The sequence below is a fragment of the Danio rerio genome, chromosome 16, assembly GCF_052040795.2.
Source record: "Danio rerio strain M-AB ecotype USA chromosome 16, GRCz13ab, whole genome shotgun sequence".
Taxonomy (NCBI): domain Eukaryota; kingdom Metazoa; phylum Chordata; class Actinopteri; order Cypriniformes; family Danionidae; genus Danio; species Danio rerio.
Genome location: NC_141036.1, coordinates 30,987,634 through 31,007,112, shown reverse-complemented (window position 1 = coordinate 31,007,112; position 19,479 = coordinate 30,987,634). Strand labels below are relative to the sequence as shown.

The window sequence follows — 19,479 nt, the reverse complement described above, 5'->3', positions numbered from 1 at the left end:
TTATTTTGACAAAAAATGTGACATATATTATTTTTACAAAAATTATTTTACCACATTTTTATATAGATTGTTTATAAATATGGTGCTATGCATTTAATTCAAACTAATTTATTTTACCTATATATTATTACCAGATTATGGATAAAAGTCTGAGTAATGGTAAAATATAAAGGCCTATCTCAAAAGTAGAGATTGCTTGACCTACATTTTTTTAATTATTTAAATTAAAGCACAACAAAAAAATTAACCAAAAAAAGAAACCTTGGAAACCATATCTATGATTTTGTAGTGTAATCCTTATACAGAAAGTCTATAGCTTTGCAAACCTGCTTTTGGTAAAGCTCTAGCAAATTTAAAAGTGAACCAACACAAAGTGGACTGGAAATCTGCTTATATCAGGGCATTTAAGAACATCAACCTTGTGTTTGCATAGTAGCAAAAAGTCTTGATGCTTTCGGTCTGAACACACTGACAAGGATGTGTTGATCCCCAGGTTTATTGAGAATGGTCAGGCAAGCAACAGTCACAATCAGTGAGCAAACAGATGTATGCAGGCCAATCCAGAGTCATAGTCAAAAACACAGGCGGTAGGTCAGTAAAGGCAGGCAACAGACAACATAAACAAACAAGGCAAGGGTCAAGGCAAGGAAAACAAGACTCAGCCAAGAGGTGTGCGTGTGTGCTGTGTATATAGTCCATGTAATCAGTTTATGAGCAGGTCCAAGCCGTGAGTGTGTGTAATCTACTGAATGAGGAACAGGTGCGTGTGAGCAGTGCATGACTGGAACTTGTAGTTCTTTTGCTGACAGATTTGTAGTTCTCCAGCGATATGTATGGGCTAGATCACTGGTGACTGTGACAGAGTCAGAATGTGGTTCATCTATCATATCCACACCTACAGCTTTAAACAAGCAGAAGCCTCTTGATAATGTTCTTTAACTCCAGCATTTGTGTGTCAGGTACTCAACAAATACTCATCTGCCCCATTGATTCCTGTGGCTCCATCCCCGATCCTGTCTGTTGTGGCGCCACCCACATTCGTACCCCAAACAGCAGCAGTCCCAGGTGTTCGGGACTGTGTGAGATTGAGGGGCCTACCATACGATGCCTCCATCCAGGATATCTTGGTTTTCCTTGGGGAATATGGAGCTGACATCAAAACACATGGAGTGCATATGGTGCTTAACCATCAGGTAAGACTCTCAGATCCTGTATGTGCTCATGAATGTTGTATTCATCTAGAGAATTGATATGGAGTCCATCCAGTGTGATAAACACACCTCTGCTGTTCAGAATGTGTTTTGTCAAGGAGTTTTCCCCCTTTGGCTCAATCGTTCCATAAAAAAGGGTGATTAATCACTCGCTGCAGCAGCTTCTGTCAGGACTTGTGTTTCTTCATTCTTTTACAATGTGTTGCTGTCATGGCTGGGTCCATGTAATAAAGTATGCCAAAGAGTAAACTAAACCTGGACAAAGAATGTAAGGGATAAGGGGGGATAAGCATATTTCAGAGAAAATATTTGGTTTGGTTTATTTACAGTTAGACACAATGAAAGAATTGAATAATTTTTTATAGTTTTTTATTTTATTTTAAATAGTGCAGATGAATTTCAAAGATTCAAGAGCATTAATTTAAAAGCAGAACAATACAAAATGGCGCAGTAGGTAGTGCTGTCGCCTCACAGCAAGAAGTTCACTGGTTTGAGCCTCGGCTGGGTCGGTTGGCATTTCTGTGTAGAGTTTGCATGTTCTCTCCGCATTTGCGTGGGTTTCCTCCGGGTGCTCCAGTTTCCCCCACAGCCCAAAGACATGTGATATAGGTGAATTGGGTAGGCTAAATTGTCCGTAGTCTATGAATATGAATGAGTGTGTATGGATGCTTCCTAGAGATGGGTTGCAGCTGGAAGGCCATCTGCTGCGTAAAAACATGTGCTGGAAAAGTTGTCAGTTCATTCAGCTGTGGCGACCCGAGATTAATAAAGGGACTAAGCTGAAAAGAATGAATGAATTAATAAAAATTAAGTAAACCAAATCAAAACACATACTAAAAAAGGGGTGAGGGGTTGCTAATATCATAGCCTTAATTATTACTTTGTCTCAGTACATGTTTTCTAGCAATGTGGATCGCAGAAATTCAGAATTTTTCCACATTTATCAAAATAAATGTCAATCCTTCCATGTAAACTGTAGGGGAGTTTTTCAAAAGCTGCAACTCATCCTAACTCTGAGAGCCACTCGAAGATTGGAGGTCTACTGGAAGATTTCCAGTTTTTAACAATCACCTGTCTCTGTATAAGCTTGGGCAAAAGTCATACTGGGTCTGCAATACCTTTACAAGGTATCGCCATAATCGCCATAATACATGAAATAGGTCACCTGCGAAACCTGCCATGAACAGTCTCTTAGGAATCTATGTAAAATTTTAAACTGTATAAGACGTGTTCTAACATCTCTAGACATTAATTTTAAATTCCCAGCAATTTTCTCATCTTCAGTGTGCATCCCAAATATTTTTAGAATTGAAACATTTTTAATTAATGTAATGATTCTAATTCCAAATGTTTTGGGGTAATGCTATTTTCACTATATAAAAAAGTCAGTACAACAATTAAAAAAGAAATCCTTATTTCTTTTAGCCTTTTCTTGTTCACTCAACTCTTGAAAACATCAGCTGCATTGACCTAAAACTATTTGTTTGTCATACAAAATATTTAGTTGGGTTAACATAAGATTATTAGTTTTCTGGAGAGGTGAACTACTCTAACACAACTTTTTAAGTTTTGCCAACTTAATTTTTTTGTCTGCAGAACTAGAATGCCCAAAGTTAAATGAACAAAAAAAACATAATCCTTATTTCTTTTCATGTTCTCAACAATCTTTTTCAAGTTTCATTAGTCCTTTGATTGATAGGACAGCAGAGAGTATAGACAGGCCAACATGGGGAGAGGATTGGCGTAGGACCTCGAGGTGGGAATTGATCTCAGGTCGCCGTGAACCATGTGTCAACACACTAACCACTACACCATTCAGGAAACGTTCAGGAAAACACACTAGTCAGATGAATCCAATAGCAAGTGAAATTTAATGTATATAAAGTCAAGAAATGCTCAGTGAGCAACAAAAACAAAAGTGTCCAGCGTCGGGAAAGGAAGTAGTTGAATCGGGCGTAACCAAGAGTCCAAAAGTGAACCAGATCAACGAGGTTCCTGACGAGACACAAAGAAACCATAAATAAGAGTACCGAACTGACAATGGAGCACGAAAACTGCGCCTCTTAAATAGGTGAAGCTAAGTGCCAACATCCTAGTTAGTGAATCACGTGATCACAACACACAATTAAAGTACATGGAAGAATACAAAATAATCCCACGTGACAACATGACAGAAGGACCATGCATCATCAACCGTGACAATTGGTGCCAACATGTACTCAATATTTGAAAACATCAGTTGCACTGACCTAAAATGTCCGACTTTGAGTGAAAAAAAAAAACTTTTACTAAGAGTACTAAGAAATAATACATTATTAAACCAACAAACATAGTTCAGTTAAAAAAATACAAAACTAAAACAGAGACAAATGTTAACAAAACATTTATTAGACACAGAATTAGAAACAGGACAGGAGGTAAAACAACAATAACGGTAAACAAAGATCAAAACATGGCATGACAAACTGAGAAAAATGCTTTGTAATGCTTCACATGTGAAGCATTCCTTCCTGTTTTTTTGATTGAACTATGTTTGTTTGTTCTGATAATGTGTTTTTCTTAGTACAAATCTCCAAAATAGTTTTTTTGTTCACTCAGCTTTAGACATTTTAGGTCAGTGCAACTGATGTTTTCCAAAATTGAGGACAAGCCAATGGTGTAGTGGTTAACGTGTCCACACATGGTACTATGATGTTCACAGTGACCTGGGTTTGATTCCCACCTTGAGTTCCTATGCTGATCCTTCCTCTCTCTTCTCTCTTCATGCTTTCCTGTCTATACTCTCTGCTGTTCTATCAATTAAAGTTGAGTAGAAATAAGGATTATGTTTTGTTTTGTTTTGTTTCACTCAACTTCATGCATTCTAGTTCTGCAGACAAAAAATGTTGTTGGCACAACTTAAAATGTTTTGTTACAGAGTAGTTCACCTCTCTATAAAACTAATAATCTTATGTTAACCCAACTTAATGTTTTTTTGTATTACTGAAAAAGAATTCTAGGTCAGTGCAGCTGATGTTTTCAAAAATTGAGTGAACAAGAAAAAGTTAAAAGAAAATAAGGGTTATGTTTTTTGTGCTTTTGTACTGACTTAAATTTTTTTACATTGTTTGTTTTTTTAAAGTGTCTCTTCTGCACATTAAGACTGCATTTATTCTGCCCTACTAAGGCAAGGTGTTGGAACTACACAATTGGCCAAAATTTATTTGAAGCCAAAATAATCTTTGTGACATCTGTTCTCTCCTGGTTCAATTTTGTACTGTTTCAGAGAAACAAGAGTGTCAAAACTGCAGTAACTACAAAAATCCAAGCTGTTGGTCATTTTGTTTTGATTTTGTTTTTTGTATCTGTCTGCTCAGATATTGTGCTTTGCCTTTGTAGGAGAGTATTGTAGGGCTGCAAAATATATTGTTTCAGCATGGATATTGCAATGTACACATTAATAGTCACAATTGCAACATCGAGTTGGGATTATAGCTGACCAGACATTAGTGTTCAGAACACAATGAGTCATTTCTCATTTTAACCTTACAGTGAAGTTTATTATTTGCATGTGTTTTTCAGGCATGTGACTGTGTAAGCATTTCAAGTCGATTTAAGCCATTTTGGCACAATAAATGAAATGTTTGCAGCTTAAATATTAATTGTGTATAATTATTTACACAATGAAAAATATACAGTGTAATCCTACATTAGATTATTTCATTTCTGTACTTCTCAGTACTGTTTGATTTTCCAGAAAAGCACTGTTTATATCATTTGCATCTTTGCTCTTTTGTATTTAACTATGCTTGTAATTTGTTTATATCCCCAACAGAATCCTCCCATTCAATCTAAATGATCAATTCTCAACATATAGAGCTTATATATAAGTCATCTGGTGAAATTGTATCCATAAAGCAATATATATCGCAGTAAGAGAAAATATACTTGTCAGTTTTCCAACAGTGAAATGTCAACATCACTAGTCCTATCTTCAGTCCAATGATCACATTACATATACCAATATAAAATTCTATATACAAAATAGACCTTTTTGTAGTTTGTTATATACCATAATATCACATCTGTTGGTTTTTCACAACATAATTGTGATTGGGTTTGGAACTTAAGGATAATCAGACTGTCTACACTAAATCTTTTCGATCCAGAGATCCCATGAGAGTGATTTGCTTTGTGTATTAATTAAAAAGAACTGACTCAAAAGACCGTGTAATTGTTCTATTATTGTAATACACTATTCAAACAGCAATCTGAATCATCAATTCTTCTCCAATAAATAAGCAGTTCAGTATTTTTTGCAAACAGTCACTTTATTAAAGTAATGATTAAAAAGGTTTTAGTTATTAATGAGGACCAGTTCACAAACAGCTTTCTAGTTAAAAGGGCATCCCAAAAGACTGATGTTTATTTTATAAAGCAACAATTAAAAGTTACATTTTAAAAAAGAACCTGTTTTCTCATAAATAGTAAAGTGTAGTTTTTAATCAGAAGAATTATAAAAATAAAATGAATCCTTTGTAACAGATGAGCAGTGACCCAATGCTATCTAAACATCCTCTGCCTCAGCCTACCTACTACAGTAGCTGCAGTCCAAACACTTGCTATTGCTTCAGCTGTAAAAGGATTGACACATTTGAGCAGACACGCACAAACTCTGTTTCCATCAATATATTTTTATGCATGATTTGGAATATAGCATAACAATGCTTAATGGAAATGTCAAGTTGTGCATAAATCATGTGACTTTGATTGATATCAGATGGATGAGATGCACAGCATTAAGGGCACAATTCCACTGTAACGTTTTGGTGTTGCAGAATTGCCAGCTAAACATTTTTTCTGCTGTCGTCAATGGGAGTGCAGAATTTTTCAAAACGCTAGCTGCATAACCAGGCAGTGAGTGTGTGTTATTTGCTCACTGTTGAGTGTTCATTTTAAATGCTGGAGAATCCCATACAGCTGATTTCAGTGGACACACATTGCATAACATTTGAAATGTTGAATTGGTAATTCTAAAACCAAACCAAAGTCTATCTTCATAGTGGTTCAGTATTATTACCTCCCAAATGTCTTCAGCAACTTTGCTCTCCAAGAATTTGGTTGCATTTCATCTTCTGAAAATAAAAAACTTTATGGTGTCTTCTTGTACTGCAGCAATTTATTTTGCTTGTTTTAATATTTGGCACCAGTTTATCTAGAAGGGATGGTTTTCTTCTTTGTGACTCATTAGAATGAACCTTTTAAAAAATGTTTTATGCAATAATCCAGTTTTGCGCATAAGTCAAATTTGCATATTTGTATGGAAACATAGCTAAATCGTTTTGATGTTTCCAGGAGATAAACTCAAGAATGGTTTGTCAATAGTAGTCATACATGCTTCCCGTTTATGTTCACTTGTTTCATTAATTATTCTTAAAGCTGAGTTTCTGAATGCAGCATTTGTTCATGTGTGTTTGATCAGGGTCGTCCGTCGGGTGAGGCTTTTATCCAGATGCGGTCAGCAGAGCGGGCATTCCTAGCAGCCCAGCGCTGCCACAAGCGCAGCATGAAGGAGCGTTACGTGGAGGTGTTTGCATGTTCTGCTCAGGAGGTGAACATCGTGCTGATGGGAGGAACGCTCAACAGGAGCGGCCTCTCGCCGCCGCCATGTAAGTTACGACGTAAGTGCCGCTGGGCTCTGGTGCTGCTTCTCTCAGCTGTGTGTGCGGGTAGGTGGCGCTTCACGCCTTCCTGTTTTTTCTCTTTCTCTAATTCATTCATTTGGTGGGTGTCCTATCCAGATTTCCTGTCCAGGCAGGAAAGGGCATCAGGAGCAGCAGGAATCTGGTTGGGTGAATGTTTCGTATTCAATTCAGATCTGACCATGAGTTTGTCAGATGCTTTTCCAAAGCGGGGAATGGAGGGCTTTGATTTGAGGTGATTTAGTGCAATCTTTCTAAATGTGCACAAGATTTCAGTTTTCATCATGATTTCACCAGTCACACTTTTTTAAACACAAGTTGTGTCACGAAAAGGCACTCTCTGTTTGATTTAGTGTAGATTTCTTTCTTTGGATCTAGTTCTGGATGGGTAGTCTTTCCTTCTACCTTAATGACCAACGGCAGCACGTTAAAGTCTCAGCACGCCACAGATTGAATCTGGTTAAAGGTGTCTGAACGCCTGTGGCTGTTGCTGCTGTGTGTTGAAGGGTGGAGGGAACATACCTGACTTGTAGCTGAATTATATTGGCAGATGCTGACAGTTTTGGGTTCAAGTCTGCTGCATGCTTTGAGCAGGAGTTGTGAAATTTGACAGATATTTTATTTGGGTGCACTGTTGTAAACAACATATTGTATTACAAGCATCAATTATGCTTTTTAATGCTTGTTCTTCTAAAAAAATCTGCAAAAAATGAATGCAACATGGAACAAAAAGCTCTAAATAAAATTTAAAAAAGCAAATGATGTCACCATAATATCATAGTCGTGCAATGTTGTCCATTACAGTTAATCTCCTTGCAGTAATCTTTTGTTTGTGTTCAATGGAGGATTTTCTGGTCCTGCTTTAAAACATTTACACATTTAGTAAGCTCTTTAAGAGTTCTTAACTGATAAAAAAATACCATCTAACTCTAAAAAATCAGGACTATTTGTATTCTTTTTTTGGTTTGCACCAAAGCAACCAAGAAAACCAAAGTACATGTGTGATCACACCAAGTCACTTTTGTATAAATATTTTGACACATTTAATCTAAATAAAATAGACAAGTAAGCAGCCATCCGTGATTTGTAATCATATCTGTTGCATTAACTTTGAGGCATCCAAAACAATTGATTCAGATTGCAGGTTCACAGCTTGTATTTATGATGGGCTTTTGAGGTGCCAATAGTGTTAATATGCACTGCGCTTGTTCATTGTTTGTTTGATGACTGTATGAGCTTCTGATGACAAACAATGAACTGGACTTGAAAGGCATAAAGCCCTTTGTGTGACTGGCATAGCTTCAGTCAGAACCACACCCTTTAATTGGTTTGGCAAAAAAACCTTGACTGATCGCTAGGCAGTTTGTTTTTAGTTGGAGTGTTTGTCTTTTGATCCAACACATTTTATTGAATTTTAGCGTTAATTATATTAATTCAGAATTTTATGCTAGAATTGTGGATTTTACTGCACTTTACACTCACTAAATTGGTTTAGTCAACAAACATAAAATCGTATTTGGAAATTTAATAGGATTTTAGTCAAATTTAATTGACAAAAGTTATGAAAGAAAATGACCCCAAAAATATAATTTAAATAGAAACTTAACCCAAAATTGAAAATGTACAATAAATGTACTCACCCTCAGGCCACTAAAGATGTAGTTGACCATTTTTTTTCACTAGAACAATAAGGAACATTAGGCTTTTAGTGAAGTCTGTGATCCTTGGTATTTCGTATAATGCAAGTCAATAGTCTAAATCAATCCCTGTGGCTCCTGATGATACATATAGATTTTATGACGCAAAATAATCAATCTGTGAATTGAAGAATGGCATATCTTCACCCGCTCACTCAAACACAAGTTCATTTATCAGAATGGAGTCATACCCGTGAATGTAATTTATAGCAGTTGATGCGTCTTGGACAGTCATAGTAAAGAACCATTTTGGCAAAAATGTTTATCCTCCCTTTTTTGTCACATCTGAGTGTGCGAACATACATCCTCAAGCAACCAGAAGCTTACTCTCACTACACTTGTATGTGCACCAAGAACTGTTGCCCCGGTTGTGGATTGAAGCTGTAAACAAAGTTAAATTTTTTTTACTTAAGATCATCTCGCTTCATAAGACCTCATCATCAGGACCCACAAGGATTGATCTAGGCTGCATCCAAAGTCGCTTACTACCCGAGTATGTACTAGAATAGAATTTTAATTTACTATGACTATTAAAAAAGTGCGCTCTATATAGTATGATTGTGATTAGTATGAATGGAATTCATACATACTACATCAGCTATTTGACATTATGAAGTGACTTACCTGGATTAGTTGCATTGCTTGACTCCCATTTATGCATTCTCTCACATTGCATTATGTATGCATAATAATATGGTATAGCACAACGTCCGTTATAGGTTGTTGTTAGATTAGATACGGTTGCATCCGGAAGTTAATAAGAATTATTGTATTATTTATTATTTATATATCATAATTGATCATATTTCACATTAATTATATTTTACTAACATCAACCCTAAACCTCAACCGTCACAGTATTGTAAAATAATAATTATTGTAATACAGCAAAAAATTATTGTAATACACAAAAATGCTATATTGATGTCCATTGGATGCACACTTTAGAATCTCGCTGGAAGTAGTTGGTCATCCAGGTTCTTCTCACTTACTGTTTTTTAAATATACGACTCAGCTGACATATTGTTTGTAATACGCTATATTGTAGGCAAGTATGCAATTTTAGACTAAGTCTTAGACTAATTTGTAGTTTTCTTTTTAAATCTCAAAAACAGATGACTTGCATTACACAAATCCCCAAACAAATCACCATTGAGGGTTTGCTGAAGAAAAAAAAGTGACTTCGATTTTCAATGACCTGACGGTGAATAAATTAACTGTCAATTTTCAACTGTCAATTTTTACAATTTTCAAGGCCCTCTGTTGTCCAAAAATATAAAGATGTATGGTATTTTAGAGAAAACAAATGACTAAATTAATAAAAGAATATGACATCTAAATTTAGTTAAGTTCGTTTTCTCTAATATATTATAAATCTGTGTCTTAGTTACTTTTTTAACACTTCGGTAAACAGCCCACTCCTCAGCACACTATAGTTGGATTATTTCAACAAATTCTCCTCTGAATACATCAAGGCATCATCTTACATTTTTACTTATAGTGTATTCACCATTATATAGTTGAAGTCAGAATTATCAGCCCCCTGTTTATTTTTCCCCAATTTCTGTTTAACGGAGAGCGGATTTGTTCAACGCATTTCTAAACATAATAGTTTTAATAACTCATTTCTAATAACTGATTTCTTTTATCTTTGTCATGATGACAGTAAATAATATTTGACTAGATATTTTTTAAGACACTTCTATACAGCTTAAAGTGACATTTAAAGGCTTTACTAGGTTAATTAGGTTAACCAGGCAGGTTAGGGTATTTTGGCAAGTTATTGTATAATGATGGTTTGTTCTGAAGACTATCAAGAAATATGTAGAAAATTTCCTTGCTATGTAACTCATCATTTGGGAAATTTCTAAAAAAAAAGAAGAAAAGGAAAAAATTAAAGGGGGGCTAATAATTCTGACTTCAACTGTATATCTAATTAAAACCTTTATCATCACCATTGGTGCAAATTTTAAAATCTTTGTCACAAGTGACAGAATCAAAACATCTCTTGTCAGTAATTCCACAAACAGGATTAACACTTCAGTGGTTGCCACAACTGGAAGCTTCAAGTTTGTTTTCTTCACTCTGTAATTCTTCAATATCCCACCTCCCCCCCATTTCAGGTCTGTCTCCTCCATCTTACACGTTTCCTCACGGGGCGCCGGTTCTTCCAGCTGGAGCAGTGCTTCCTGCAGGAGCAGTGTTACCAGTGGAATCAGCAGGCATTTACCCCTCCCAGTTCCTGCTTGGTCCCCGACCCCCTCCGCACACCACCACATTTTATCCGGCCAGCAACACACTCTACATGAACTACACCACCTATTACCCAAGGTATATCTGTTTGTTGTTTTTCAGTCTGAGATCAGCCTTACGCCAGTACATTAAGTGTGGGTTAATTCTCAGATTATAATGAAGGGATAATTGAATATTGCTTATCGTTATATTAAAGTGTCAAATTCTCCAGTCAAAGTGTACATATTCATCCAAGTCAAACAAAAATGTCATTTTGTCAATCAAAATGATGATTCTGTCATTATTTACTTAACCTCCACTTAATCCAAACCTGTAAAATAATATAAATCCCAGTTGATGATTTTTTTCAACCACTGATTATATGATATTTAAAGGGGTAGTTCAAAATTATGGTGTTCTTTTCAACACAAAAGATTTTCTGTATAATCTTGAAATTTGGTGGCCATAGTGTTTGTTTACCTACTGTAGAAGGCTATGGCTACCTGATTCCAACATTCTTCAAATTATCTTTTTTGTTCAACTAAAAAATAAAACTTGTAAAGGTTTAAAACTACATGAGGGTGAAAAAAGGTGACCTTTCCCTTTAAATATTCATGAATGAGTGTCTAAAAAACAAACATGAATGCTTGAATCTCCATCGGGATTTATAATTCCAAGTCTATGAAGAAATTACACTGTAGTCTTTAAATATTTGCTCTGAAGTTCTGTTGAATTAGTTCTTGATCATTAGTTGTGATGTTTTGTGCCATGGAAACCTGTCTGAACCAGTTTTTTTTTTTTTTACTGGATGAACATTCCCTATATTTTTACCAGCCACTGTTTATCACTCACATATCACAATACTCACCAGAAGCTGTCTTTTTTCTGATAGGTTTGACAAAATGTGAACATATACCCTCATACAATGATTTATTGTATAATTTGTGAATAATTTAATGCATTTGGAGGGCTTGTGCCTCAGTTGTGTTTGAGGAGCTGTTCATGTAGCTGAACTTAATGGTTTCGTCCCTAAGAAGGACACAATTCTGACTGGGTGTGTTTACAAGAGTGTCACACCCAGTTCTCTTAACATAGCTATAATGTGGATTTCAGCGTACTTCATTGTGGAAAAACTGGTTTCAGGAAATGATTGTGCATGTGAGAGAAATATGACTATCTGGCTTAATAAAGTGTGAAAAGAGAAAAGAGATGTAAAAGTAAGAGTGTCACTCTGACACAGCAGAAATTCCAATTGACAATGACATTTAATTGGGGCAAGACAGTTAGTCTCTCACATTATAAAATACTTAGTTAAATAATAATAATGTGTTACATAATAATAAATAGGTATGATAACATTAAAATATCACTGGAAATTTTCTCTGGATTTATTATTTATTAGGATAAATATTAATGTAAAATGTGATTTTTCTTGAAATTTTCAGGCAAGTTTATTTTATTTTTAGACAACAAAATGATAGTGGAATAATCGCGATTTTGACTCGCAACTAGAGGTTCATTCCGCTGTGGCAACCCCTGATAAATAAAGGGATTAAGCCGAAAAAAAAAAGAATTAATATTTAATGACAAATATTAAATTACATAGCTGTGTACACTTTAGGACTAATATATATATATATATATATTTATATGAGCATTATCACACAAGTAGCAGTGCGATATGGCTGTCCTACCAGTAACAATATACAGCCATATCGCACTGCTAAGTGTGTGATATTGCGTTTATACAACAGTTCTATGGCATAATCATTTATATACAGAAAAAATCAAACACGGAGTCTAAATCTTTTGTTTGAGGGACTACTTTCCTCCACCTTTTATTTACATCTGCAGCTGATGTCAGAACATCAGAAACCGTTACTAATTCACCAAGACCATTTTAGAGCTACTATTTAAATTATTCTCTAGTGTAATGTCTAAAGTGATGACAAAACAGCTGATTTTGCTCACATTTGAAGATTATAAAGCTGAATGGCATGAAGTGCCATCAGTCTACAGAAAACTCGGTTCTGCACAGTTTAGCTCCAACTTTAATCAAATACATCTGCTAATAGATTTCTAGTGATCTTGAAAACGCTAATAAGCATGTTTAGGTGTGTTTGATTAGTGCTGGAGCTAAACTTTGCTGGACACTGGTCCTCCAGGATTGAGTTTGTCCTCCCCTGGTATACAGACATTTCCTAGTGTTTCTCTGCTGTAATCAGGAGATCACAATAACTAACCCCGAAAAACAGCAACACAAACACTACCAGATAACTGTTGTGTTTGCGATAAGCAAAAACGCTTAACACATGCGGGCATTTTTTCTTTCTTTTTACTGAACTAGTCGGTCACCATCTTGTGGATGGACAACGTCAACCGTCTTTGCTCTGCTCAATGACAGGCTAATGGATGCCGAAGCACTGTTTCTCAGAAATTAAAAAATATTTAAAATAGACACTATCCTTATAAATAAACTGCATAGTTGCAATAAAAAAGCAACATTCTTGACAAAAAAAGCCTCAAAAGTGCATTATGTTGTCCAACAACTGCAATATTTGTTAAACTGTAGTGAGTTTATTGATCTGCTGCCAATCTGTGTGGGCAGAGTAATACAGAAGGGTGAGGAGGCTGTACGAGTTCTGATATTGCAGAATATCGCACGGCTACTACATATATATATATATATATATATATATATATATATATATATATATATATATATATATATACTTGTGTGTGTGTGTGTGTTTGTGTGTTATTCCCTGAATTTGATCCATATGTGTTTTCATACTAACAGCCCACCAGGCTCCCCATCCAACATCAGCTACTTCCCCACTGGCCACACCCCTTCGGCAGGCTCAGTCCTCTCAGCCCCGCCCACAGCACTGATTCGAATGCAGGGCCACGCCCATTCTCACGCTTATAATAACGGGGTTAAAGAGATCCTCAGCATGGTGCAGGGATATCAGGTGAGTTAAAAGCACAACTCCGTTATACAGGTCTCAGTTATTTCCTTTATTCCATTTCACTGCTTAATGTTGTTAAACTCGGCAAAACAGTCAGTAACAAATGATTTCCAGTTCACTGATGACCTTTCAAAGCAGTTTCAAAGGGGTTTTCGCCATGTTATTGAGTGCCACTGATCCAAATACAGTCCTAGGTTGTTCCACTTCAGAAAGCCGCAGTGTGTTTATAGGCAGGGCAGGGCTGGATTGTAGGGAACATTTAGGTGTGTCTTTTGCCCTGCGGTGTTCAGCATTGAAGATTAAGATGCTTTAGTGGGTTTGAGTAACAGGACCGCATAGTTGCATTGTCACACCTTCTAGATGAGCTAAACAGGTTCCTCTAGTCTAAATTCCCTCACACACACACACGGACACAAACAGAGAGAGTTAAGGTGCGGTACATTAGCCTGCTCTAACTTGACTGATGTTTCACTTTTCCAGAACTGAGGGAGACCAGCTTTATTATTAAAGCATTCAGATAAGGAAAATAAAATCAACGTGTAAATTAAAATAATTTTTTATGCAACAAAATGATTACTTAAAATAAAAATATTCTCTCTCACTCTCTCTCTCTCTCTCTCTCTCTCTCTCTCTCTCTCTATATATATATATATATATATATATATATATATATATATTTATATAGTGAATGTATATTGTACAAAATAATATATTTATTATTTAAAAGAAATATATAGTAAAATAAATATATAATCAAAATGTACAATGTAATATTACAATATGAAAAAAAGCATTAATATAAATATGGCCACTTTAAAAAAAATTACGGATTTAATTTATTCATTAATTTATTTTCGGCCTAGTCCTTTTATTTATCTGGGGTCGCCAAAGCGGAATGAACCGCCAACTTATCCAGCATATGTTTTACGCAGCGTCTCTGGAAAAAGATTTAATTTAATAGTATTATTTTAATTTTATATGTACATGTATATCATAGAGTTGTAGATGAGGCAGGAGACCTTCTGCACTCAGAATAAACTAGGGTGTGTCTGTTTCTTCTTTACATTCTTGCTTTGACTTTAAGGGTGTGATGCTTTTCAACAAACAGATGGAAGAGTTTTTGAAGTTTTTTGCACGCAACACATCTTTGTCAACAATTACAGCCATTTTAATTTAGCCACTTCATAGTATTATGCATTAAACTGAATATTAATCTATCTGACCACCAAAACTCTTGACACCGCAGGAGTGAAACGTTCTATTAGGCTGCTTAATGGACTAATGAACCTATTCTAAAAACAGCTGCGGCTCCAGCCATGCACACCCACAATCTGCCTTTTTCCCATGCAGGCTGTACATTCTCCTCAGGCACTCTGCTAGTTAGTCAGTAGGAGGCCTGTCACTCATTTGAGGTGGGGCTAATAACAAATAATGAGGCATAAGCATGTGTCTCTTGAGTAAATGCAATTTCTTTCTGTCTCTTTCAGCCTGGCAACAGCGACGCTTTTGTAACTTTCCCTTCTATGCTGTCAGCAAAGCAGCCTATTGGAGACCAGACTGTAGGAGGCGGAGCTTATCTTGACTTGCAGTTGCTTTAAGCCAATCTATTGACAAGGCCACGCCCCAAAGGCGGATTCAACAACCCCCTCAAAACAAAGCAGTTTATGCCATTTATGCTATTTATATGAGAATTTTTAATAAGAATTATATGTATTTTGACGTTTATGTATATTGCACATTGTTTTTTTTTATGCATTAGAGCTAATGATATTCTTTCATAAGTTTGTATGTACATGCACATGCAGCGATGTTCACTCAGGAAATATAGCTTCTCAAACCAGGGTCCAATCCATAAACTTGCCAAACCAAAAGGCAGATTCTCACTGATACCATAAATTTAAGCCAAAGGACCAGTAATACAATATAAAGCGTGCATGTGTATGAGTGAGTGTGTTAGTGCTCCCTGTTGATGTGACTCTACCGTGAGTATGTGTGAATGCGTAGAGACCTTCTCAAGCCTCTCTCTCTCTCTCTCTCTTTTTAATCTTTGAAGGTTTTAATTTGCATGAAGTTCACAGAGCTAGCTGTTTTAATGTTTACAAGATTCGCCAAATCCTCACACCGTGCACAATGCAGTTCGTGGATGTCTGCAACTTAGTCATTTCACCAAAAGAAACAGCTCACAAATGGAATCAGGAACAACTGTTGTGCTTTATACATGTACTGTTGTGTCTATGTGTCATGCATCGGAAAAAAATGTGTATCGTCCGTACCAATCAATGTACAAAATTCTATCGATAAACGTGCTTGTTGATTTGTGTATGTGAGTGTGGTAGATGTATTCCAGTGGATGAATGAGTATTTGTATGCGTGCGAGTAGGTGTGCGCACCGTAAAAGTCAATGCATGTGTGTTTATTTACTGCACTCAGAGAGTGTTTTCGGGCCTGCTGTAATGCACACAGGTGTATTCTCACCCATTGTCTGTGTATTAGGAGGAGTGTTTGTGTGCATCTGCTGGAATGTGAACAGGTTTATTTGTTACCTGCAGCTGTATCCCATCTGTATCCTCCTGTTTGTTTATGCCAACATGCCTCATTTATTATACTCTGTGCTTTTTTGTTTTGTTTTAATACTAGGAATGATTTGCATGTTTAGGCTTTTATGAGCGGTAGGAGTAAAGCGTATGACAGCGGAATAGTCAGTGTGAGTTATTTGTACTAGTACCCACACATGCCAAAAAGGCAGTAGTAGCACTACTCATTCATGTTACCAATCTGTTACCATCTTATTTTGTAAATCCTGAGTAGAAAAGAGGAATCGAGAATTTGGCTGTTTGGAGAAAGTATTATTTTATTTTGATATTTTATAATAACTTAAAATAAAGGAAATTTAACAATGTGTCTGAGGGATTGAGTGACTGACTCGTTGTATATCTATTTACATTTCCACAGCTAAAAAAAGTGAACTACATTAAATATATTTCATGTAAGAGTGGTCATATCAAAATATTAACACCGCTCTCCCTTATGATAGTTGAAAAGGAGAAAATAAAAAGTTTTTACATTTCATTTCTTCACTCCTAATCTACTTCTCAAAGGCAAACCTGAAATGCATATTTAATGCCCTCTAGTGGGCGATATAAGCGTGACCTCTCCTCGACGTACTTCCGGAAATATATTTGACATTATTTGTCATTATGTTACAAGAGAAATTAAGGAGGTTGTTGTATAAAACTGCTGTTTCATATGAAAATGTGTATAAGGGACAGCAGTAAAAATGTTCACAAAATATATATAGGAAACCTTTAACTTTCCATGAACGTTCGGAATACTAACTAGCATACTAGCAACTGCAGCAGCCTTATGAGAATTAAACACGGCTGTATTGTAGCACAAGTTAGAAACATAGTTTTATTTTCAAAAATTTGTTAACTACAATTTTACTACAAATACAGTTATAATGTAGCAAAGCCATTGTCAGTTTGTGGTTGCAGCCATATTTTTTGTATTGTTTGTAGGAAAACCATGGTTAATTCTAATAGGGTACACACTAAACACAGTGCAATATATCCACACAAAATGTATACTTGACTTCATAATTGTTTCTGGTTAAGTTACACTAATTATATATAAAAAGTTATGGTTACACGTGTCCTTGTTACATGTACTTACTATAAAGTAATACAATAATTACATGCATTTTAACCGTAACCCTAAAATATGCTATTAATTACTATTACTTGTATGTACAATGCAACAAGGATAAAGTGTAAAAGAAATATTTAATATAATTAAATTATGTAATAAATAATTATGTAAAAATGACATAAAAGTGTTTACAGTTGGTCAGAATTATTAAATCCCCTGAATAATTAGTCCCCCTGTTAATTTTTTCCCCGATTTCTGTTTAATGAACAGATTTCTTCAATTAATTTCTAAACATCATAGTTTTAATAACTAATCTTTAATAACTGAATTATTTTATCTTTGCTATGATGACAGTAAATAATATTTTACTAGATATTTTTCAAGACACTTATAAAGCTTAATGTGACATTTAAAGGCTTAATTAGGGTAATTATTTTAACTAGGCAGGTTAATTAGGCAAGTTATTGTATACCAATGGTTTGTTCTAAAAACTAAACTATCAAAAATATAGCTTAAAGGGGCTAATAATTTTTTACCTTAAAATGTTTTTAAAAAAATTAAAAACTGCTTTTGCTCTAGCTGAAATTAAACAAATAAGACTTTCTCAAGAAAAAAAATATATCAGACATACTGCGAAAATGTCTTTGCTCTGTTTAACATCATTTAGGAAATATAAAAACATTCAAATGGGGCTAATAATTCTGACTTCAACTGTATATTTTGGACTGATTAATTGCATAATAAATGGAAACAGAGATGTTAACAGCTGAAAAGTCATAACTAAGTTAAGGTTGAAAACCATAAGGTTGAATCTGATCATTTGAAGGTCGAATAGGGTTGTAATTTCAACGTTTGCATTTTAGGAAACAGCAACCCTGACATTTTGCCTGCTGTATAGTGTTCAATTTTGGAAAATTTGGATGGTAGGCCAGATATTTTGCATACTGTGCATATGCAGAAATAGTATGCCTATTATGCCATTCCGAACATAGCCAAAAGCAGTATGTCTATACACTGACAGCTTTCTTGTTTAAATGAACTCTGCCCTTCTTAGGAAACCAAAGACAAGTAAGAATTATTAAAAGTTAACAAGTCGTCAAGTCAGTTTATACAGCGCTGATGCCATGCTTATAACAGAACAAGCAAACAAAACAAACATTTCAGCTGCTGCTTGAATGAACATTGATGAAGGATGTTAGCAAAATGCTAAAATAGCTCTTATAGCAAAGAAGTTTGCTCTGGCGCAAATACTGTGTAACAGTGAAATAAATTAGTGCATCGATTTAAGGGCCGATTTGTCCATCTGGGTTTTGTTGTCTGGAAATAGTTGTGTTGTTTTATGTGTGTCCTGTCTCAGAGTTCTGTCATTAACAGCGCCCTCAGCAGTTTCTCTCTCTCCATGCGCAGGTCTTCGGAGCTTCTCATACACAAGGACAGAAGAAAGAATGGGAACAATAAGAGAGAAAGAGAGAGAGCAACAGCATCAAGGCCCACGTCAACAGATGGAAAGAAAAAAGGACAAACATGCATCACAAAGGATTTGAATCATTATAGAGAGACAGATATAACCTTAAAAAAGCAAAAATAACTGACATCATTTATTTAAGACATTGGAGAGGGTCCACAAATTGGACCAAATGTCCCCTCAAGTGCATTAATGTAATAATGTTTGTCATTGTGGGGAAGGTTTTTTGGTCCCCTTGAGTAACAAGGAGTATAAATTAAAAAGACTAAAAGATAAATACTCAATGTTTTCTGTGAGGCTTGTCTTTAAGCAAAGCATTTAGCATTATTTTTTGTTCACAAAAAGCGTCTACAGGAAGTTCCAACAAAGATAGTTATACGATGTGTATGTGTGCGTTACCTTTGTGTATGTGTAGCATATGGTAGCAGGTGAGGTACTGGACTTGGAAAGAACAGTGGTGAGCTGTCATGCTCCAAACGTGAAGTATCCTTCTGCTAGAGAGGGAACACAAATACATATTGGCACATACAGTATTCAAGGCTTAAACTGGAATTGTACAGGAGAAACTTGGAAATT

General features: G+C 35.5%; 2 protein-coding genes across 11 annotated transcripts in view; one reads left to right on the top strand and one right to left on the bottom strand.

Annotated features, from left to right (window-relative positions):
- Positions 1–16,689, top strand: part of esrp1 (epithelial splicing regulatory protein 1) — a 31,696-nt gene extending 15,007 nt beyond the window's left edge. For 4 of the 9 annotated variants that reach the window (XM_087285955.1, XM_087285956.1, XM_087285958.1 and 1 more), the window contains 5 exons: positions 960–1,193; positions 6,673–6,871; positions 10,713–10,920; positions 13,622–13,793; positions 15,278–16,689. In XM_087285955.1, the coding sequence (XP_087142081.1) occupies positions 960–1,193; positions 6,673–6,871; positions 10,713–10,920; positions 13,622–13,793; positions 15,278–15,388 (924 nt within the window). In that variant the 3' untranslated portion in view covers positions 15,389–16,689. 9 annotated transcript variants of the gene reach the window in all.
- epb41l4b (erythrocyte membrane protein band 4.1 like 4B) overlaps positions 16,623–19,479 on the bottom strand; it is a 47,499-nt gene continuing 44,642 nt past the window's right edge. The window contains exons 22-23 of one of the 2 annotated variants that reach the window (XM_087287102.1): positions 19,303–19,397; positions 16,623–18,855 (exon numbers count right to left, since the gene is read on the bottom strand). In XM_087287102.1, coding sequence (XP_087143228.1) covers positions 18,792–18,855; positions 19,303–19,397 — 159 coding nt within the window. In that variant the 3' untranslated portion in view covers positions 16,623–18,791. The remainder of the gene's footprint in view (positions 18,856–19,302; positions 19,398–19,479) is intronic. The other variant, XM_087287103.1, reaches the window with a different exon arrangement.